This window comes from Myotis davidii, unplaced genomic scaffold, assembly GCF_000327345.1.
Source record: "Myotis davidii unplaced genomic scaffold, ASM32734v1 scaffold1147, whole genome shotgun sequence".
Classification (NCBI taxonomy): Eukaryota; Metazoa; Chordata; class Mammalia; order Chiroptera; family Vespertilionidae; genus Myotis; species Myotis davidii.
The window spans coordinates 40,681-56,071 of record NW_006298441.1 but is presented as its reverse complement, the minus strand read 5'-3'; the positions used below and the strand labels follow the sequence as shown (position 1 = coordinate 56,071).

The window sequence follows — 15,391 nt, the reverse complement described above, 5'->3', positions numbered from 1 at the left end:
ACCCTCTCATCTGCTGATGAGCACTTAGGCTGTTTCCAAATCTTAGCTATGGTAAATTGTACTGCTGGTGGGAATGCAGACTGGTGCAGCCACTGTGGAGAACAGTATGGAGTTTCCTCAAAAAACTAAAAATGGATCCCATATGAATCCATGCTGTTGCAAATGGTAAGAATTCTTTTTCTTTTTTTTACAGCAGTGTACTATTCTATTATGTAGATGTACCATCGTTTTTTAATCCACTCATCTGCTGATGAGCACTTAGGCTGTTTCCAAATCTTAGCTATGGTAAATTGTACTGCTGGTGGGAATGCAGACTGGTGCAGCCACTGTGGAGAACAGTATGGAGTTTCCTCAAAAAACTAAAAATGGAACTCCCATATGACCCAGTGATCCCACTTCTAGGAATATATCCCAAGAAACTAGAAATACCAATCAGAAAGGATGTATGCACCAATTCCTCTTATTATTGACTTGAACCAACAGAATTTCTTCTGATCCACAGCCCTCATAATAAAATCACATTTTCCAGAAGTATTATTCATAATACATGCAGAATCACTGATTGCTTTTTCTTCATCTTTTTTTCCTTGACCGTGTAGGTGTTTCAGTCTCTTGTGTTTTTTATTTTATGCCCGATAAGGGCTGTTTGAAAATTATTTCATTATCTTCATCATTCATTTCAGCCACTTCAGATTTTCGTTTATCCAAAAATGTTGGAGTACAAACTGGTGTGGGGCCTTGGCTATCCACAGTCTCCTCAGGAGTTTTAGGGGTAGCTGAAGCCTTCTTCTTCTTAGGTAAAGCCTGTCTATTTGTGGATTTCTGAAGGTCGGTGTTTGAAGTATTGCTTTTCTCCTTTTTATGTAAAATCAATGAAGGAAAAGCATAATTCCCTTCTTAGCTAGTCTCTTCCTGAGTAATTTTTCTTTCGTTTTTAAATCGCTCCTCCATCCGCAGCTTTTCAAGAAGTGTCCGGTTCTGATTATACCGTCTCACTGCTGGATAAGACGGATTCTTAAACAGAAGATGCCACTCTCTAAAAAGTTCTTCGTGTACTTTCTCAGGTGGCATAAAATGACACTTCAAGAGTCTTTCACCAAAAACGTAATTGTTCATTGTTTCAGCAACTATCTTGGCAACATCTTCAGATTCAAATTCCATGAAGGCATAGCCTCTGCTATTTCCAGTCCTTTTACTTCTGGACAGCCTGAATTTCTTAACAGTGCTAAACTGGGAGAAATATGCTTGGATCCGGGTTTCGTAAAGTGCTGGAGATAGGTGGCCCACATAAATTACTCCAGGAGTAAGTTGCTTCTGTTTCTTAGTTGCACTCCGGCGGGCCTGAGCCATCTCTTTGTGAAACTTGGTGTCCTCTTGCAGGTTCAGGGACAGGAGCAGCTGGACTGGGCCTGCGAAGACCGCCATGCTGACAGAGTCCGAGCCGCAGAGCTCCAGAGCAGACCCTTTTTATGCAGCAAATAAACAGCAACTCTGAATATCTGGCCTTAAAAATTCAGGGGACCACTCACTAACTACTTCTCTCCTGATTGAATTTTGGAATCTTTGAACAGGAATTTAAATGAGAATTTTTTTCTAATTTGATTTCTGAAATTGAAGACATCTGTCTTCATAGAAAGCTTCAATCTACCATGTAAGGGTATAGCAAGGTAAAAATTACCTCATTTTCATCTTTTACATTATACTTGAAAAATAAGACTCTCTTTATATAAGGAAAAAAAGCTTTCATTAAAGTTGAAGGGAAATACCAAAAATTTTAAGGAAGAATCATAGGAGGTACTAAAACTTAATAAAGATTGTATTTCCAAGTAACATCTTCATGCTAGTGATTTCAGCCTATTTCACATGATTTGACTCAATAAGTTAATTCATATAAGTGCATAGAAAGTAATTATACCCCCAAAATGAACAAAAGTCTCATAGGTCAAACTCAACTAGCACATAAATTACCATTTATACTTTGTTTGCATAAATAATTATCCTCTTCCTATTTCTACCACTTTCCCTGGGGAAAATGGTTTAATATTCCTGGGTCACTACTACCTTCATACATATATATAGATATTCATTTATTCAGGAAAGGGCCACAAAAGTACATTTGAAATGTCATTTGAAACCATTTTGGAAAAATAGCATTCCTTACCACCTATCACAATCATAATCATTTAAGGCTGACATTTCTCAGGGTTTGCCAATGTACCTCTCTCTTTTCACTCTAATTTTCTCTCCAGGTAATTCTGGCCACATTTATGAAAATGCCAATGATCTCATCCAGGCCTGCCAAATGGGGCTCTCCCCAAGCCAGAGCTCCACATCTTTGTAGATACCTGCCTCCTACATATCCATATCTATAATTAGTTGTCTCCTAGATGGATATGTGAGAGCATATCCAAAATGGAACTTGCCACCTCTTCCTCTTTTGGTACTCTCCTTCCATATTCCGCCTCTCAACCACTGGCCCCACCATCAACCTGGTTATCAAGGTTGGAATCTTCCCTATCATCCCATTCCCTTCAGTGCTTTCAAATGACTTCAATCAACAAATTCTACTGATAGTATCTTCTAGATCTTTCTCAACTCTATTCTCTTATGTCCCTTTCCATTGCCCCATTTCAAGTCCTAATCATCACACACTTAGGTGACTAACAACCATCTTCAAAAATATTCTCCTGCCCCTTTCTATCCACTCTGCATGCTGCAGCACATGTAATGTTTTTGAAATAGAAATCAAATCATGTCACTTTTCTGCTTAAAACATGGTAATGGCTCCCTACACCTTCAGATAAAAATCAAAATTTCTTGGTGTGGCATTTTAGGTTCTGCAAGTTTTGACCCAGCCTTCCATTCCAGCACCATCTCTTTTTGCTACACCTACATACACACCAACCCCAGACACCAACCTATATGCAGGTCCAGCCTGTGTCTGGCCTCTTTGCATTTACAAATACTCTTTCTGCAGTTTGCTATGTCCATTTTTTTTCCTGGCTTATCCTCCTACTCATCTTTCAGAATTTGCCTCCTTCAGGAAGCCTTCCTCAACACCAACCGTACTTTTTGTTCCCCTGACACCCTGTGTGTATGAATCTATGTTGTACACATCTGTCTGCCCATGTCACCTAGGAAAACTGTGTTCCTTGGGGACATGGAGTATCAGCTCCCCAGGCCTACCTAAATATGCAGAGGAATTTATTATGTGACAAAGGCGGTATTTTAAATCAGTGAATTAGTCAATAAATGATATGACAACGACAGGGTACAAAAGAGTTGGATCCATACTTTACGCAGTAACCCCAAATAAATTCCAAGTTGATCAAACATTTATATTTTAAATAAGAAATGAAAGTATTAGAGGAATTCTTTGATAACTCTGAGCGAGGAAGACCTTCCTTACTTGGATGTAAAACTCAGGAGCTATAAAAGAAAGTGTTCAGGCAAGAGTTAACCTAGCAGGTCTGAGATTGCTCTCCTTAAATCCTGCTTGCTGGTTGACCCTTGGCTGGCATCTGCAAACCTGGGTTTTGGGAGAGTTCTCACCATTCCTTAACTGCTAAGAGTGGTTTATGGTACCTGAACTGTATTTTATGCTGAACCCCTGCTTTCTTTCTGAGAGTCTGAATTTTTGGTATGCCCTAGGCAGACGGTGCCTACGTGAACAGCCCCCAATGAAAACCCTAGGTACTGAGTGTTGTCACAACTCATTGCTCAGGTAATTAAGTGTATCCTGCAAGATTCCACTGTAAGAGGACTCTGGAAGCTCAGGCCTGGTTCCCCTCAGACTTCACCCCTTGTGACTTTTCCCTTGCTACTATACATCAAACTTGTGAGTATGACTACATGTTGAGTCCTATGAGTTCTCCTAGGAATCACTGAACCTGGGGACTAGGGGACCAACATATGATTTTGGGGGAGTGAACAAAACATTCAGTCCATAACAATACCTATTTATACTTCCTGAATTTTCCATCATAGGCATACATTAGCTATTTTAAAAAATTTAAAGTAAATGATTATTGAATAAATGCCCTTTATAGACAGCAGAATATTCTTATTGATACATTGGTTGCTGCTGGTTCCCATTCATTCACTCTATTGACATTAGTATATTCATTCAATAAACACTAAGGACTTACTATAAATAAGGTATCACTGTAGAAAATGATGAGTGAGACACAGCCACTGTCTTTAAGGAGCAAGAAATTCTTCAAAGGAGTGCGACGAGGATGGAACAACTATTGATCATGTAAGGAGGAAAGTGGTAAATGCCATGAGCAGTATAGATAAAGCCCTATAGGCTCTAGAGAAGGCCAAGTTTACTTCTTACACAGATGTGCCTGGAGTGATATTTATGGCATTTGTGCTACCCTGGAAGGATAAGGTGACTTTGGACATGATAATAATGATGAAAAAAAGGCATAAATGGGAGCCAGACTCAGACACTATATGTGGCCATCAGCAAACACTTCATTCGCTTCACCAGAGTATAGGAGGGGTAGAAAAAATGGAGACTGTTCAGAGGTGGGGCCACACTGTGAAGGAGACAGAGGTTTGCATTTACATTGACAGTGAGGCAGAAACCACTGATGTTTCAGGGGCAAGGGAATGAGACCATTAGAGCTGCATCCTGGAGAGATTAGTGTGACAGAAGGCATGTGTGGGGTGGATTAGAGAAGAGATAGAACTGAGATCGGAAAATGAATTAAAGCACTATTCCAAAAGCTTAGGAGATGAAAGAGGAAAATCTGAACTAAGTCTGGGGAGGAAGAATTCCCCAGATATTGTTAAGGAAAAGGGAAATCTTCCAAAGACCCTGATTTTGGAGGATGAGGAGCAAGAGGAAATGGGGAAAGGAGGAGATAGCATCCGAGAAACTAGGACCAGGGGAGTAGGTTTGGGGGAAAGATGAGAGGCTAATTTAATCAAACATTTACCTGAAGTTATATAGCAGTTAAAGGGAAATGTAAAGTTATGAATTGGAAAGTCATGCTCAGAAAGGCAAAGCTGAAAGACAGGAAAATGAGAAAGATTGCCAAAGGGGTATATAGGACAAGAAGGGAGGGAAGAATGGACTTTTATGGAGAACCCACGGACAGCAGAAGGAAGCAAAGGAATTTAAAAAACTGTGGTACATCTACACAATGGAATACTACACTGCGGAAAAAAAGAAGGAATTCTTACCATTGGCAACAGCATGGGTGGAACTGGAGAGCATTATGCTAAGCAAAATAAGCCAGTCAGAGAAAGATAAACATCACATGATCTCACTCATTTATAGAATATACACCAAAAAGAGGTGGTCTCATTCCTGTCACGCCTCATATCTGGGCTGTGGGTTTGATCCTAGATTGAGGCATGTATGGGAGGCAAGCAATCTATGTTTCTCTCTATATCAATGTTTCTCTCTCTCCCTCTCTCTTAAAAAAAATCAATAAAATATATATTCTCAGGTGAAGATTAAGGAAGAAAGAAAGAAAGAAAGAAAGGAAGGAAGAAAAGAAGCTAGAGATGTAGGCGGGCCAGGAGACTCAGAAGCCACAGGGAGTGGTGTCTAGAAGCGTGATGGTCTAGATACCCTGAGACTTCTGGTGAAAACATCTAAAAATGCTGGATAAAACAGAAACCTTTTTTAAAAAATGCACTAATGAGCTGGCTAGGGAGGAATAAATACTCAGAAGCCAAGCACTTACTACAAACAGGAATGCAGAGAGCAAGAGAAGCACATTGGCTTTTACCTTTCAAAAGAGTGGGAGGGCGAAAAGTGAGACAATGCGTTCCAAAGTGAGTGGCTGCTGAGGACTTGTAGGCAAGCAGTAAATGTCCTGCTTCTGAACTTGGATGGCAATGTAGGGGGCGGCGCAGCTGGGACCACTGTTCCAGGAGGTGGGGGAGTGGGGAGAAAAACCGAGCGTGTCCAAAGGCTGTGAGGAAAGAGAGATGAAAAGAAGAGGGCCAAGTCTTGGAGGAGGCAGGAAGGGAAGAGATTTTGTAGTATGATTAGACCCTCAATTAGCCAAGATTACTGTTTATTAAAGAAAAAAAATGTCCTGGCTATAAAGAAAATAGAGAACTAAGACAAACATCACTCCCAAGGCTACATCTAGGCTAAAAATCAGCTCTTTCTGTGTGTGTATGCAATGTTACTTTTTCAATTCCCACCTGAAAATTAAACTATTTATTTTTATCTATTAATTCTGTAATTGGCCTAGAAAGTAAGAAATCACTACATTTCAGTCTGATTTGAAATCTCAAAGCAATTTATAAAAATTTTTCCATTTCTGAACTAAAAAGTGAGGTCACAGGGAAAAGTACCCTGTGTTCTTTATTCTCTATTTGTGAGATCACTTATCTCTCATTCAAATGATCAAAAAAGATGCACTCCCCATAACACACTTTAGAAATTTTTATGTGATTATTTTTACAAGCAAGCACAAGTGGAGTATATCATGAGAAGACACAAGATAGAAATGGTACAGTACGTAAGCCATATGACAGGGTTTGATGTGGTTCACCAACGCTAGGCCAAAAGAAATAAACAGCAAAGACTGTGAAAACCAAAGGCAGCAGTAATTACCACCTGCAAATGCAGACGGGCCTTAATCTCAAAATGTTGCTGTTTTGAAGATCTGCTATCAACCTCTGCATACACTCAAAAAGCACTATGCCACCAGTCATGAAGGCTGCTAGTCTCCACAGAATAAGCCTTGCAATCCAGTTGCTTCTCTCTAGAAATTAGAGCCAGAGAAGAGTCTTCTCTCCTGTACCATATGCCAATTCTACTGCTCACACTAAGGTCAAATTTAAACATAGATTGCTTGCTGAAGAACACACACACACACACACACACACACACACACACACCAAAAAACTTTGCAACTATCTAGTATATGACTGCTCATAGAATAACAACAAGTAGGAAATAGTGTGATGCTAAGAGCTTAATCTAAAATGGCACAGAAAAGTGGGAAGTGCAGAAACACAAACTCAATGAATGAGCCGTGTTACCCTAAAAGCAGTAGGCCTGTGTAGGATCAAAGTGGACATTTAAAAAAATGAAAAACTCTTTCTGAAGGATTCTGTTTAAAACATACTAGAAGCCCAGTGCATGAAATTCGTGCATGAAATTCGTGCACTTGGGGGGTCCCTCAGCCCGGCCTGCACCCTCTCACAGTCCAGGAATCTGAGGTCAGGTCAGGGGCAGAATTCAAGCCATCTTTATGTGCTTATTTTTTCTACCCTCGGGAATGTCCCTCTTCTGGCTTAGGCCTACTCCCCAGGGAGCGGGCCTGAGCTATCAGACAGACATCCTTAGCACTACCGTGGAGGCCGGAGAGGCTCCTGCCACCACTGCTGTGCTCACCAGCCGTGAGCCTGGCTCAGGGCTTCTGGCTGAGCGGTGATCCCCTTGTGGGAGCGCACTGACCACTAGGGGGCAACTTCTGCACTGAGCGTCTGCCCCCTGGTGGTCAGTGTGCATCATAGCAATCAGTCTTTCCACCATTCGGTCAATTTGCATATTAGCCTTTTATTATATAGGATTACTGCTGCCCATGTTTCACATTTGCAGTTAAAATGTTTTCTGGATTTAATACTCTGAAATTTAAGACTTTCAACCAATCCTTTATCAAGGTACAGCCAATGATCCCATATAATAAAAGGCTAATATGCAAATCAACTGAACAGCAGAATGACTGGTTGCTATGATGCACACTGACCACCAGGAGGAAGACGCTCAATGCAGGAGCTGCCCCCTGGTGGTCAGTGCGCTCCCACAGGGGGAGCACTGCTTGGCCAGAAGCCAGGCTCACGGCTGGCAAGCGCAGCAGTAGTGGTAGGAGCCTCTCCTGTCTCCGCAGCAGCGCTAAGGATGTCCCACGGGGAGTGGGTGTAAGCCGTCAGTTGGACATCCCTGAAGGCTCCCGGACTGTGAGAGGGCACAGGCTGGGCTGAGGAACCCCCCAAGTGCACAAATTTTGTGCACTGGGCCTCTGGTTTATTAATAAAAATGCTTATCTTTAGCTATATAGTATCTTTCTTTTAAAAGGCTTGAGGTATCTCACGTATGATCATAATTACTTTACTAATATTCTTGGAAAAAAGTGTTTTGGGGCCCTGGCCGATGTGGCTCAGTTGGTTGAGCATCATCCCATGCATTGAAAGGTTGCTGGTCAAGGCACATGCCCAGGTTGCAGGCTTGATCGCTGGTTGGGGGCGTGCAGGAGGCAGCTGATCAATGTTTCACTCTCACATTGATGTTTCTCTCTCTCTAAAAATCACTTTCAAAAAAATTTTTTAAAAGTGTGTTGGGGTAATTATCTTTTATTCTTTGTACCCTCTGGGGAAATGGTGAGCTAATAACAGAACAGCTGACATATACTAGACACTTACTGCATGCCAGGTACTGTTGTAAGCACTTTACATTTAATCCTCACAAAAACCCTATGGGGTTGAGACTGTTATTATCTCCATTACAGACGAGAACACTAAAGCACATAAGTATTATGTGACCTTCAATGTCACCAAGTAGATAAGTGACTGAGCCAGATTCAGACACAGGCTGCTGGACTCCATGGCATGTGTTTGGAACCACACACCAAAAGGGCTCTGCAGACAGGTCACCTCATTGGGCTTCTCTCATCAGTAGCTTCTGAGAGCTTGGCAGCCGGGTATCAGGTTCTATTTCTTCTAGCCCTACACTTCCTTTATGTGAGTCTCTGTCCCATGAGTTCAGTCATAAATTCAAGCCCTGTACCTAGACAAAATTCAAGAAATTCCGTGTATGCCTACAGCTGTAAAGATTGATTTAAGTGACTTACTAATGCCTAAATTAGCTCAAAGTACATTTTATTCTACATATTTAACCATTAGCTAAAACTGCTTTTCAAAATTTCTAGAATATGATTAAGAGAGAGCACTTTACACCATGACCCAGACATATATATATATACACAGATAGCTGACAGAAACATTTCAAGAAACCGTATTTATCCATATTATGTATTATGCTCTTAGTATTTTCTCTTCTATTCCATTTAAAATGCTGGTTTCAATCTAGTAAATTAACTTCATAATTCAATAATAAGTTGGTATTAGCAGTTTTTTTAAAAAAACTCATCCAATATTTATATTACCTTTGAGTAAATAATGAGCAAACAATCCTATATAATAAAAGCCTAATATGCAAATAGTCCCCTTGGGCAGTCATTTGACCAGGAGTTCGACCGGGAGACTGGGAGTTCAACCACTTGTTATGATGTGCACTGACCACCAGGGGGCAGCAACCAATCTCCAGTGGCACCCTGGCAGAGGGCTACGACCTCTCTCCAGCTACCTGGGGGTGGGGGTAACGGGGACAGAGGTGTGCTGAGAATGTGGGGTATCTGCCAAGCTCGCTCTCACTCCACCTGCTACCCTTCCCTGAGATACCAGGGCTCACACGCTGGGGAAGCCCCTCCCAACTCTACCCCCACCCCTACGCTCAGATGCCAGGTGCCTGTAAGGATTTGGCCCCTTCTAGGTGAGCCAGGCTACAGGCGCCGGGACCACAGGGGCCAGTCGGGCTCCCCATGGGTTCACGCAGGAGCCGGTCTGTGAGGCCAGCCAGGAGAGAGCATGCTGCCTGCCTGGCTTCCATGCAGCGCCTCTGGGCGGCCCAGAGGCCCACACTGTGCCTCGGCCTGCAGCATCTGGCTGTGCTCACATCATCTACGCATGGGGACTCAGGCAGAGAAGGGTGCATGGGGGGGGGGCCTGGGGCCCCAGGTGCTGCCCAGGGCCCAGAGGTCAGCTTGGATCTGCCCTTCCACACCGGATGCTTGCACTTCGATCGCTGGCCAGGCCTAAGGACCGCACCCACGCACTAATTTTGTGCACCGGGCCTCTAGTAAATCAATAATGGAGAAACTCTGGCATTGAACATACCACCCCAACAATCAGACTTTTATTTTTCTGTAGCACTATCAGGCTCTGTTCCTACATGCTCAATTTCTGCTCCTACCATTAAAAGAAATTACCATAGTATCAGAAGCATTGCCACATTTCTTATCATGCAAATTTACCCAGAACTGGTAGAGTTACAATGTATCTTAAAAAGCAAAGCCAAGCCGGAAACCGGTTTGGCTCAGTGGATAGAGCGTCGGCCTGCGGACTGAAAGGTCCCAGGTACGATTCCAGTCAAGGGCATGTACCTGGGTTGCGGGCACATCCCCTGTAGGAGATGTGCAGGAGGCAGCTGATCGATGTTTCTCTCTCATCGATGTTTCTAACTATCTCTCTCCCTTCCTCTCTGTAAAAAATCAATAAAATATATTTTTAAAAAAAGCAAAGCCAAAATAAAACAAGAAAATATATTCTTTAGCTGCAATAGAAAATGTTATCTAAACATTTTCATGTCTTACTGGATTGACATAATACAAAAATAATCAAGTTAATGGTTTGGGGTCGATTCTGTGTGGCTAAGCTGCTCAAGTTTAATTAAAAGTTTAAATCCCAACATGAATACACTGAGTGGTGAAAATACTAATGGGGCAGGAGGCAAGAGAGAGCCAAAGGAGTGGTTTGAAAGAAAAAAGCCCACTCAGACACTACTCACCCCACGACTGGATTTGGAATCCACCTCTCTTGGCCTCCAGATACTATTGCATACATACAACAGCAAGTTTACTTCTGACTTCAAATGCAATAAAAGTCACTGAGATAATCAGCTGATTGAACAGTTTCAATGATATCAACCAAGTGATATTTTTTCAAGCAGGGCCTTTTGTATTGTTCAATGCAATCGGGCTTAGATTACGCTTCCAGGAAATCCCTTTTTGGCAAACTCTCGCATTCCCCACGGTGGCAGTTTGGAAACTTTTCTTTCCCTTCTGTCTCAGAGGAACAATTGTCCCTTCTTTCCAAAACTGCCCTACAAACTGGGCTTAATCCCATCCCCCTCTGCATTCCCCAGGATACAGCTCTCTTGCCTTAAAAAGATGTATCCACAAATATATCCATTCACCTCTCTCAGACTCTAAGGAAAACACCTTCCCTCAATCTGGCTGCTACAATTACCTTTTAGAAAAACATCTACTCTCTCTTTATTTTTATTTATTTATTTTTAAAAAATTTATTTTTATTTATTTCAGAGGAAGGCAGAGGGAGAGGGAGATAGAAACAAACATCAATGATGAGAGAGAATCATCTATCAGCTGCCTCCTGCATGCCCCACACTGGGGATCAAGCTCACAACCTGGGCATGTGCCTTGACCAGGAATTGAACCATGACGTGACCTCCTGGTTCACAAGTTGATGCTCAACCACTGAGCCATACCGGCTGGGCCATACTCTCTCTTTAAACCCCTACAAACTGTCTTCTGTCTCCTCCTCTCAGATCATTTTCCCGGAGTCAAAAAAGTTCAACACGTGTATGCTAGGCACTGTACTAGGCACTGGGGATACAAAGGAAGAAAGGTCTCAATCTCAAGCAGTTAAGGAATCCAGTCCTCAGAGAGCTTATAATCATCAAATCTGAAGGACTCTTCCTGATCCTCTACTCTCTTTGACCCTCCATAGCATCTCACACCCATGATCATCATCTTAAACTTCTATCTTTGACTCTCTGCAGCTTGTAGGAAGTGAAGGTCAGAAAGGAGCCAGCAAAGTGAATGAGAATGGTTAGAGAGATGAGAGAAGAACCTGCAGGGTAGGGTCTAGGTCAGCGGTCACAAACCTTTTGGACCTCACGTACCACCAGTGGCCTGTGGACCACCGATTGGCGACCACTGGTCTAGATAAAAGTGTTCAGATGCACACACACACACACATGCACGCGCGCACACACACACACACACACACACACACACACACAAAACCTGTTCTTCAGACCACCAGTGTCCTGGTTCAGGATTATGGACCTCTTGCTTGGCCCTCTGACTTCCCTTCCTGGCTTCGGGAGCTCTCTTCTATTTATTCTTCATGATGTTGTATTCAGTTCTAATATTTATCTGAAAACCTTCAGTGGTCTCTGCTACTTCCCAAAGCACGAATTCCTTACCTTACCAAGGATCTCCACTGGATGACTTCAGATCTCCCCCTCTTCCCCACATTCCAGACAAACATTACTGGCTACCCTCAAACACTTTGCAACACTTCTAGCTTTTCCTCTGCTACATCAAGAGTCAGGGGATTACCTGTGCTTTAAATTCTACTTCTCCCACCATCCTCACCCACTGAAAGTGATAACCATCCTTCAAAGCCCAACCCAAATGCCTATCAATTCCATGCAGTCTTTTTCAATCTGGGTTGGATGTGTTGTCTTCATCCTGAGACTTCTCAATGGACTTCCTCTGCATTTCTCTTATAGCACCAAATGTACACTGTCCTATATTGAGGCCATACATGCTTGTCATATTACTTCTGTCACATCCCTGAATGGTACTAGGTGTCATTCATCCTATAGTACATTCATCCTCACCTGCCATCATTGCTCCCCAACACTACCGAAAACAGTACTTTGAAATGAACTTGATTTGTGAAACAGTTACACATGTTGACTTGAATAGCAGGGTCTGATATTCCAAAAGCCATGTCAGTAGCTAGTCTGATTTTATCTGTACTTTTTATTATTTTGGTGTCTAGTCTAACTTTTTTAAAATGACTTTTAGTGGTTAGAACTCAGAGAAATTAATTTCCGAAAATTTTGAATGAGCAATTCAATTAACATTTTTCTCCAGTTTGTCACTTTATTAACTTCCTAAAGGAAGAAGTAGATTCCTAGAACAAATTTTAAAAAAGGCAAAGTATCAGGACTTGAGAAATCAAACTCTCAGTGAACCACTCCAATAACAGCAACATCCAGAAATCCATCCCATTTGTTTCTCTATAATGGATTTCCCCTTCATTTTCTATTAAACCCAAGATTAATAAAAAAATAATCATTATACAACTCCCATGCAGAAGACATCATGCTGAGATTAGAGAAATAAAAAAGGCTGATCCCTGCCTTGATAAGCTCACAGTATAGCAGGGAGGATGGGCAATTACTACATAATTATTATATAAGGCAAACTGAGATTACGTACTCTGATAGAAGGACCTGCCGAGTTTAACAAGTGAGAGGTGAGATTAACTTCCATCAGGTGAATGCACATGACTTGGAAAGAAGACCTGGGATTGAGCAAGATCACGGATGGTGGGTTTTAAAGAGACAAGAGGATTGCAGGAGAAGAGGATAGAAAACCAAAGGCTCCAAGTCCAGAAAGTTCTATGTATATCAGAAGAGTATAGCATGGTCCCATGTGGTTGGAGTGTAGGTATAAGCCATGGGAAGTCACTGAGAGTTTGTTTTGTGGAGAGTTGGACACATATAGACATGATCAAAACTGGCAGCATTACCTGGCTGGCGTGGCTCAGTGGTTGAGCATCAGGCTATGAACCAGGAGGCCATGGTTCGATTCCCGGTCAGGGCACATGCCCAGGTTGCAGGCTCGATCCCCAGTGTGGGGCAGCCAATTAATGATTCTCTATCATCACTGATGTTTCTATCTCTTTCACCCTCTCCCTTCCTCTCTGAAATCAATAATAAAAATATATTTCTTAAAAACTGGCAGCATTGTAGAAGATAAATTGAAAGTAGAACCTAAAAGAAGGAAAGCCCATTGGGAAGCATGACATAAATTAGCAAGCATAAGTAGAAATGGAAAAAAAAAATTTGAGATACTAATAAGTAGAACCTATAGGGATTTGGAACTGATGTGGGTATGAGAGGCAAGACAGGGGAAGAATAGAAAAGTTGACTTCAAGTTCTCAAACCTGAACAACTGAAAATCATCCAAACTGAGGCACATGTAGGATCAAAAGCAGGTCTGGCAAACTGCAAAGAGCATAGGAAGGTGATGAGCTTGTGATCCTCATGGATTTCCAAAGGAAGATGCTTGAGAGTTAGGCTTGTTAGATTCACTCAAGGCCAATGTCAGGGCTAGATTTAGAAATCACCCATACAGTATTGGCAGCTTAAGCTATGAGACACTAAATGAAACCATTAAGGCAAAGAAAGTAACATGAGAAGAGGGCTGACAGGGGATTACTGATGAGATTTTTACTTTTAAGGAAAAGGCAGAAGCAGTGGGTACTGGGAAGGAGTAGTCAAGATGGTAGAGGAATACAGAAACCAAGACTTACAAGAGGGTGGTCAAAATGGTTGAATGCCTGCGGGAGAGAAAACAGAATTAAGACTGAAGTGTGGCACTAGATTTGGCCAGTAAAAGGCCATGAGTTCCAAGAAGGTACCTCCAATAAAGCTGGATACTGGAATGGGTTGGAGGAATGAATGAACTGGAAATAAACACAGACTATTCTTTCCAGAAGACTAAACTGAAGTGACAGATGGGACAGTAGTTTAGGAAAAGCTAGCCCAATACTTGACATCTGAAGGGGAGTAAACCCTAAAAGAAGCAGAAGATGTCAGAAAAAGGGGGTGAATAATAGAGCAAGATCTTATAGATGGGCTGGGGCCTCAATTTCTTCAAACTATGTGAGCCATTCTTTAAATTTCTTATAATTTAGGGCCAGATATGTAAAACCCAGAACACTTTCCCTAACTGAATTTTCATGGATTGGACTTACATTCTCACCTTCATAATAAATTCAAAGATGTGGTCCCATAATATTTTTTATTCTAATAGTTAAAAATACTTAATATTGAAAAATCTTTTAAATCACATATTTAAAAATATAAATAAAAACTGAGAAAAGGTTGAAAATGTATACAACCCTATGATATCACTGCATTTGTTTTAAGCATTACATTTGAATCTATAATCAAAACATGACTCATGATGAGTACTTCATATCCTTCTAGATATCTACAGTCTTTGTATAATTGTCCTTTTTATCAACCATGAATTTCCTTTGACTGAAACAACTGTTGATGAAATCTGGGAAGAGAGAAGCCTTTTTCTCACTAGAAAAAAATCTGAGACACTTATTGTAAATAAATTAATTAACTATAAGCCATAGGAAGAAGAGCTACATTACAAAGTAGCTCTTCTATTTAATGATCTCTTTCATTACATTCAGTGTAGCTGACAACATATTGATGACATATATATGTGTGTAAGTATGTGTGTATCTGCGTATTTCATTTTTTAAGAATTATTTCCTTGTTTACCCCTTAGAAGGTGTTTGCCTCCAAGTTTGTTATGCACCAAGCAGAAGAGGAGAGAGGTAAGAATATGCAAGCAAAGAATGACAAAAAAAGAAAAGAAACGGCAAGATCAAGGCATAATACAAAGATTGTTTTAAGGGCAAGATGCATGGGAAGTTTTATTTCAGGCATGTGGCAAAATAAAGTTAGATTATTCAATTTAGTGAATAGAAAGGTATACATATCCTGAAATTA

At 41.4% G+C, this 15,391-nt stretch overlaps 1 protein-coding gene and 1 pseudogene across 1 annotated transcript in view; both read right to left on the bottom strand.

Annotated features, from left to right (window-relative positions):
* Positions 1–15,391, bottom strand: part of MTM1 (myotubularin 1) — a 76,156-nt gene that overhangs the window by 36,090 nt on the left and 24,675 nt on the right. The window contains exon 5 of the mRNA XM_015570705.1: positions 997–1,463. Coding sequence (XP_015426191.1) covers positions 997–1,463 — 467 coding nt within the window. The remainder of the gene's footprint in view (positions 1–996; positions 1,464–15,391) is intronic.
* Positions 556–1,513, bottom strand: LOC102757756 (annotated as a pseudogene).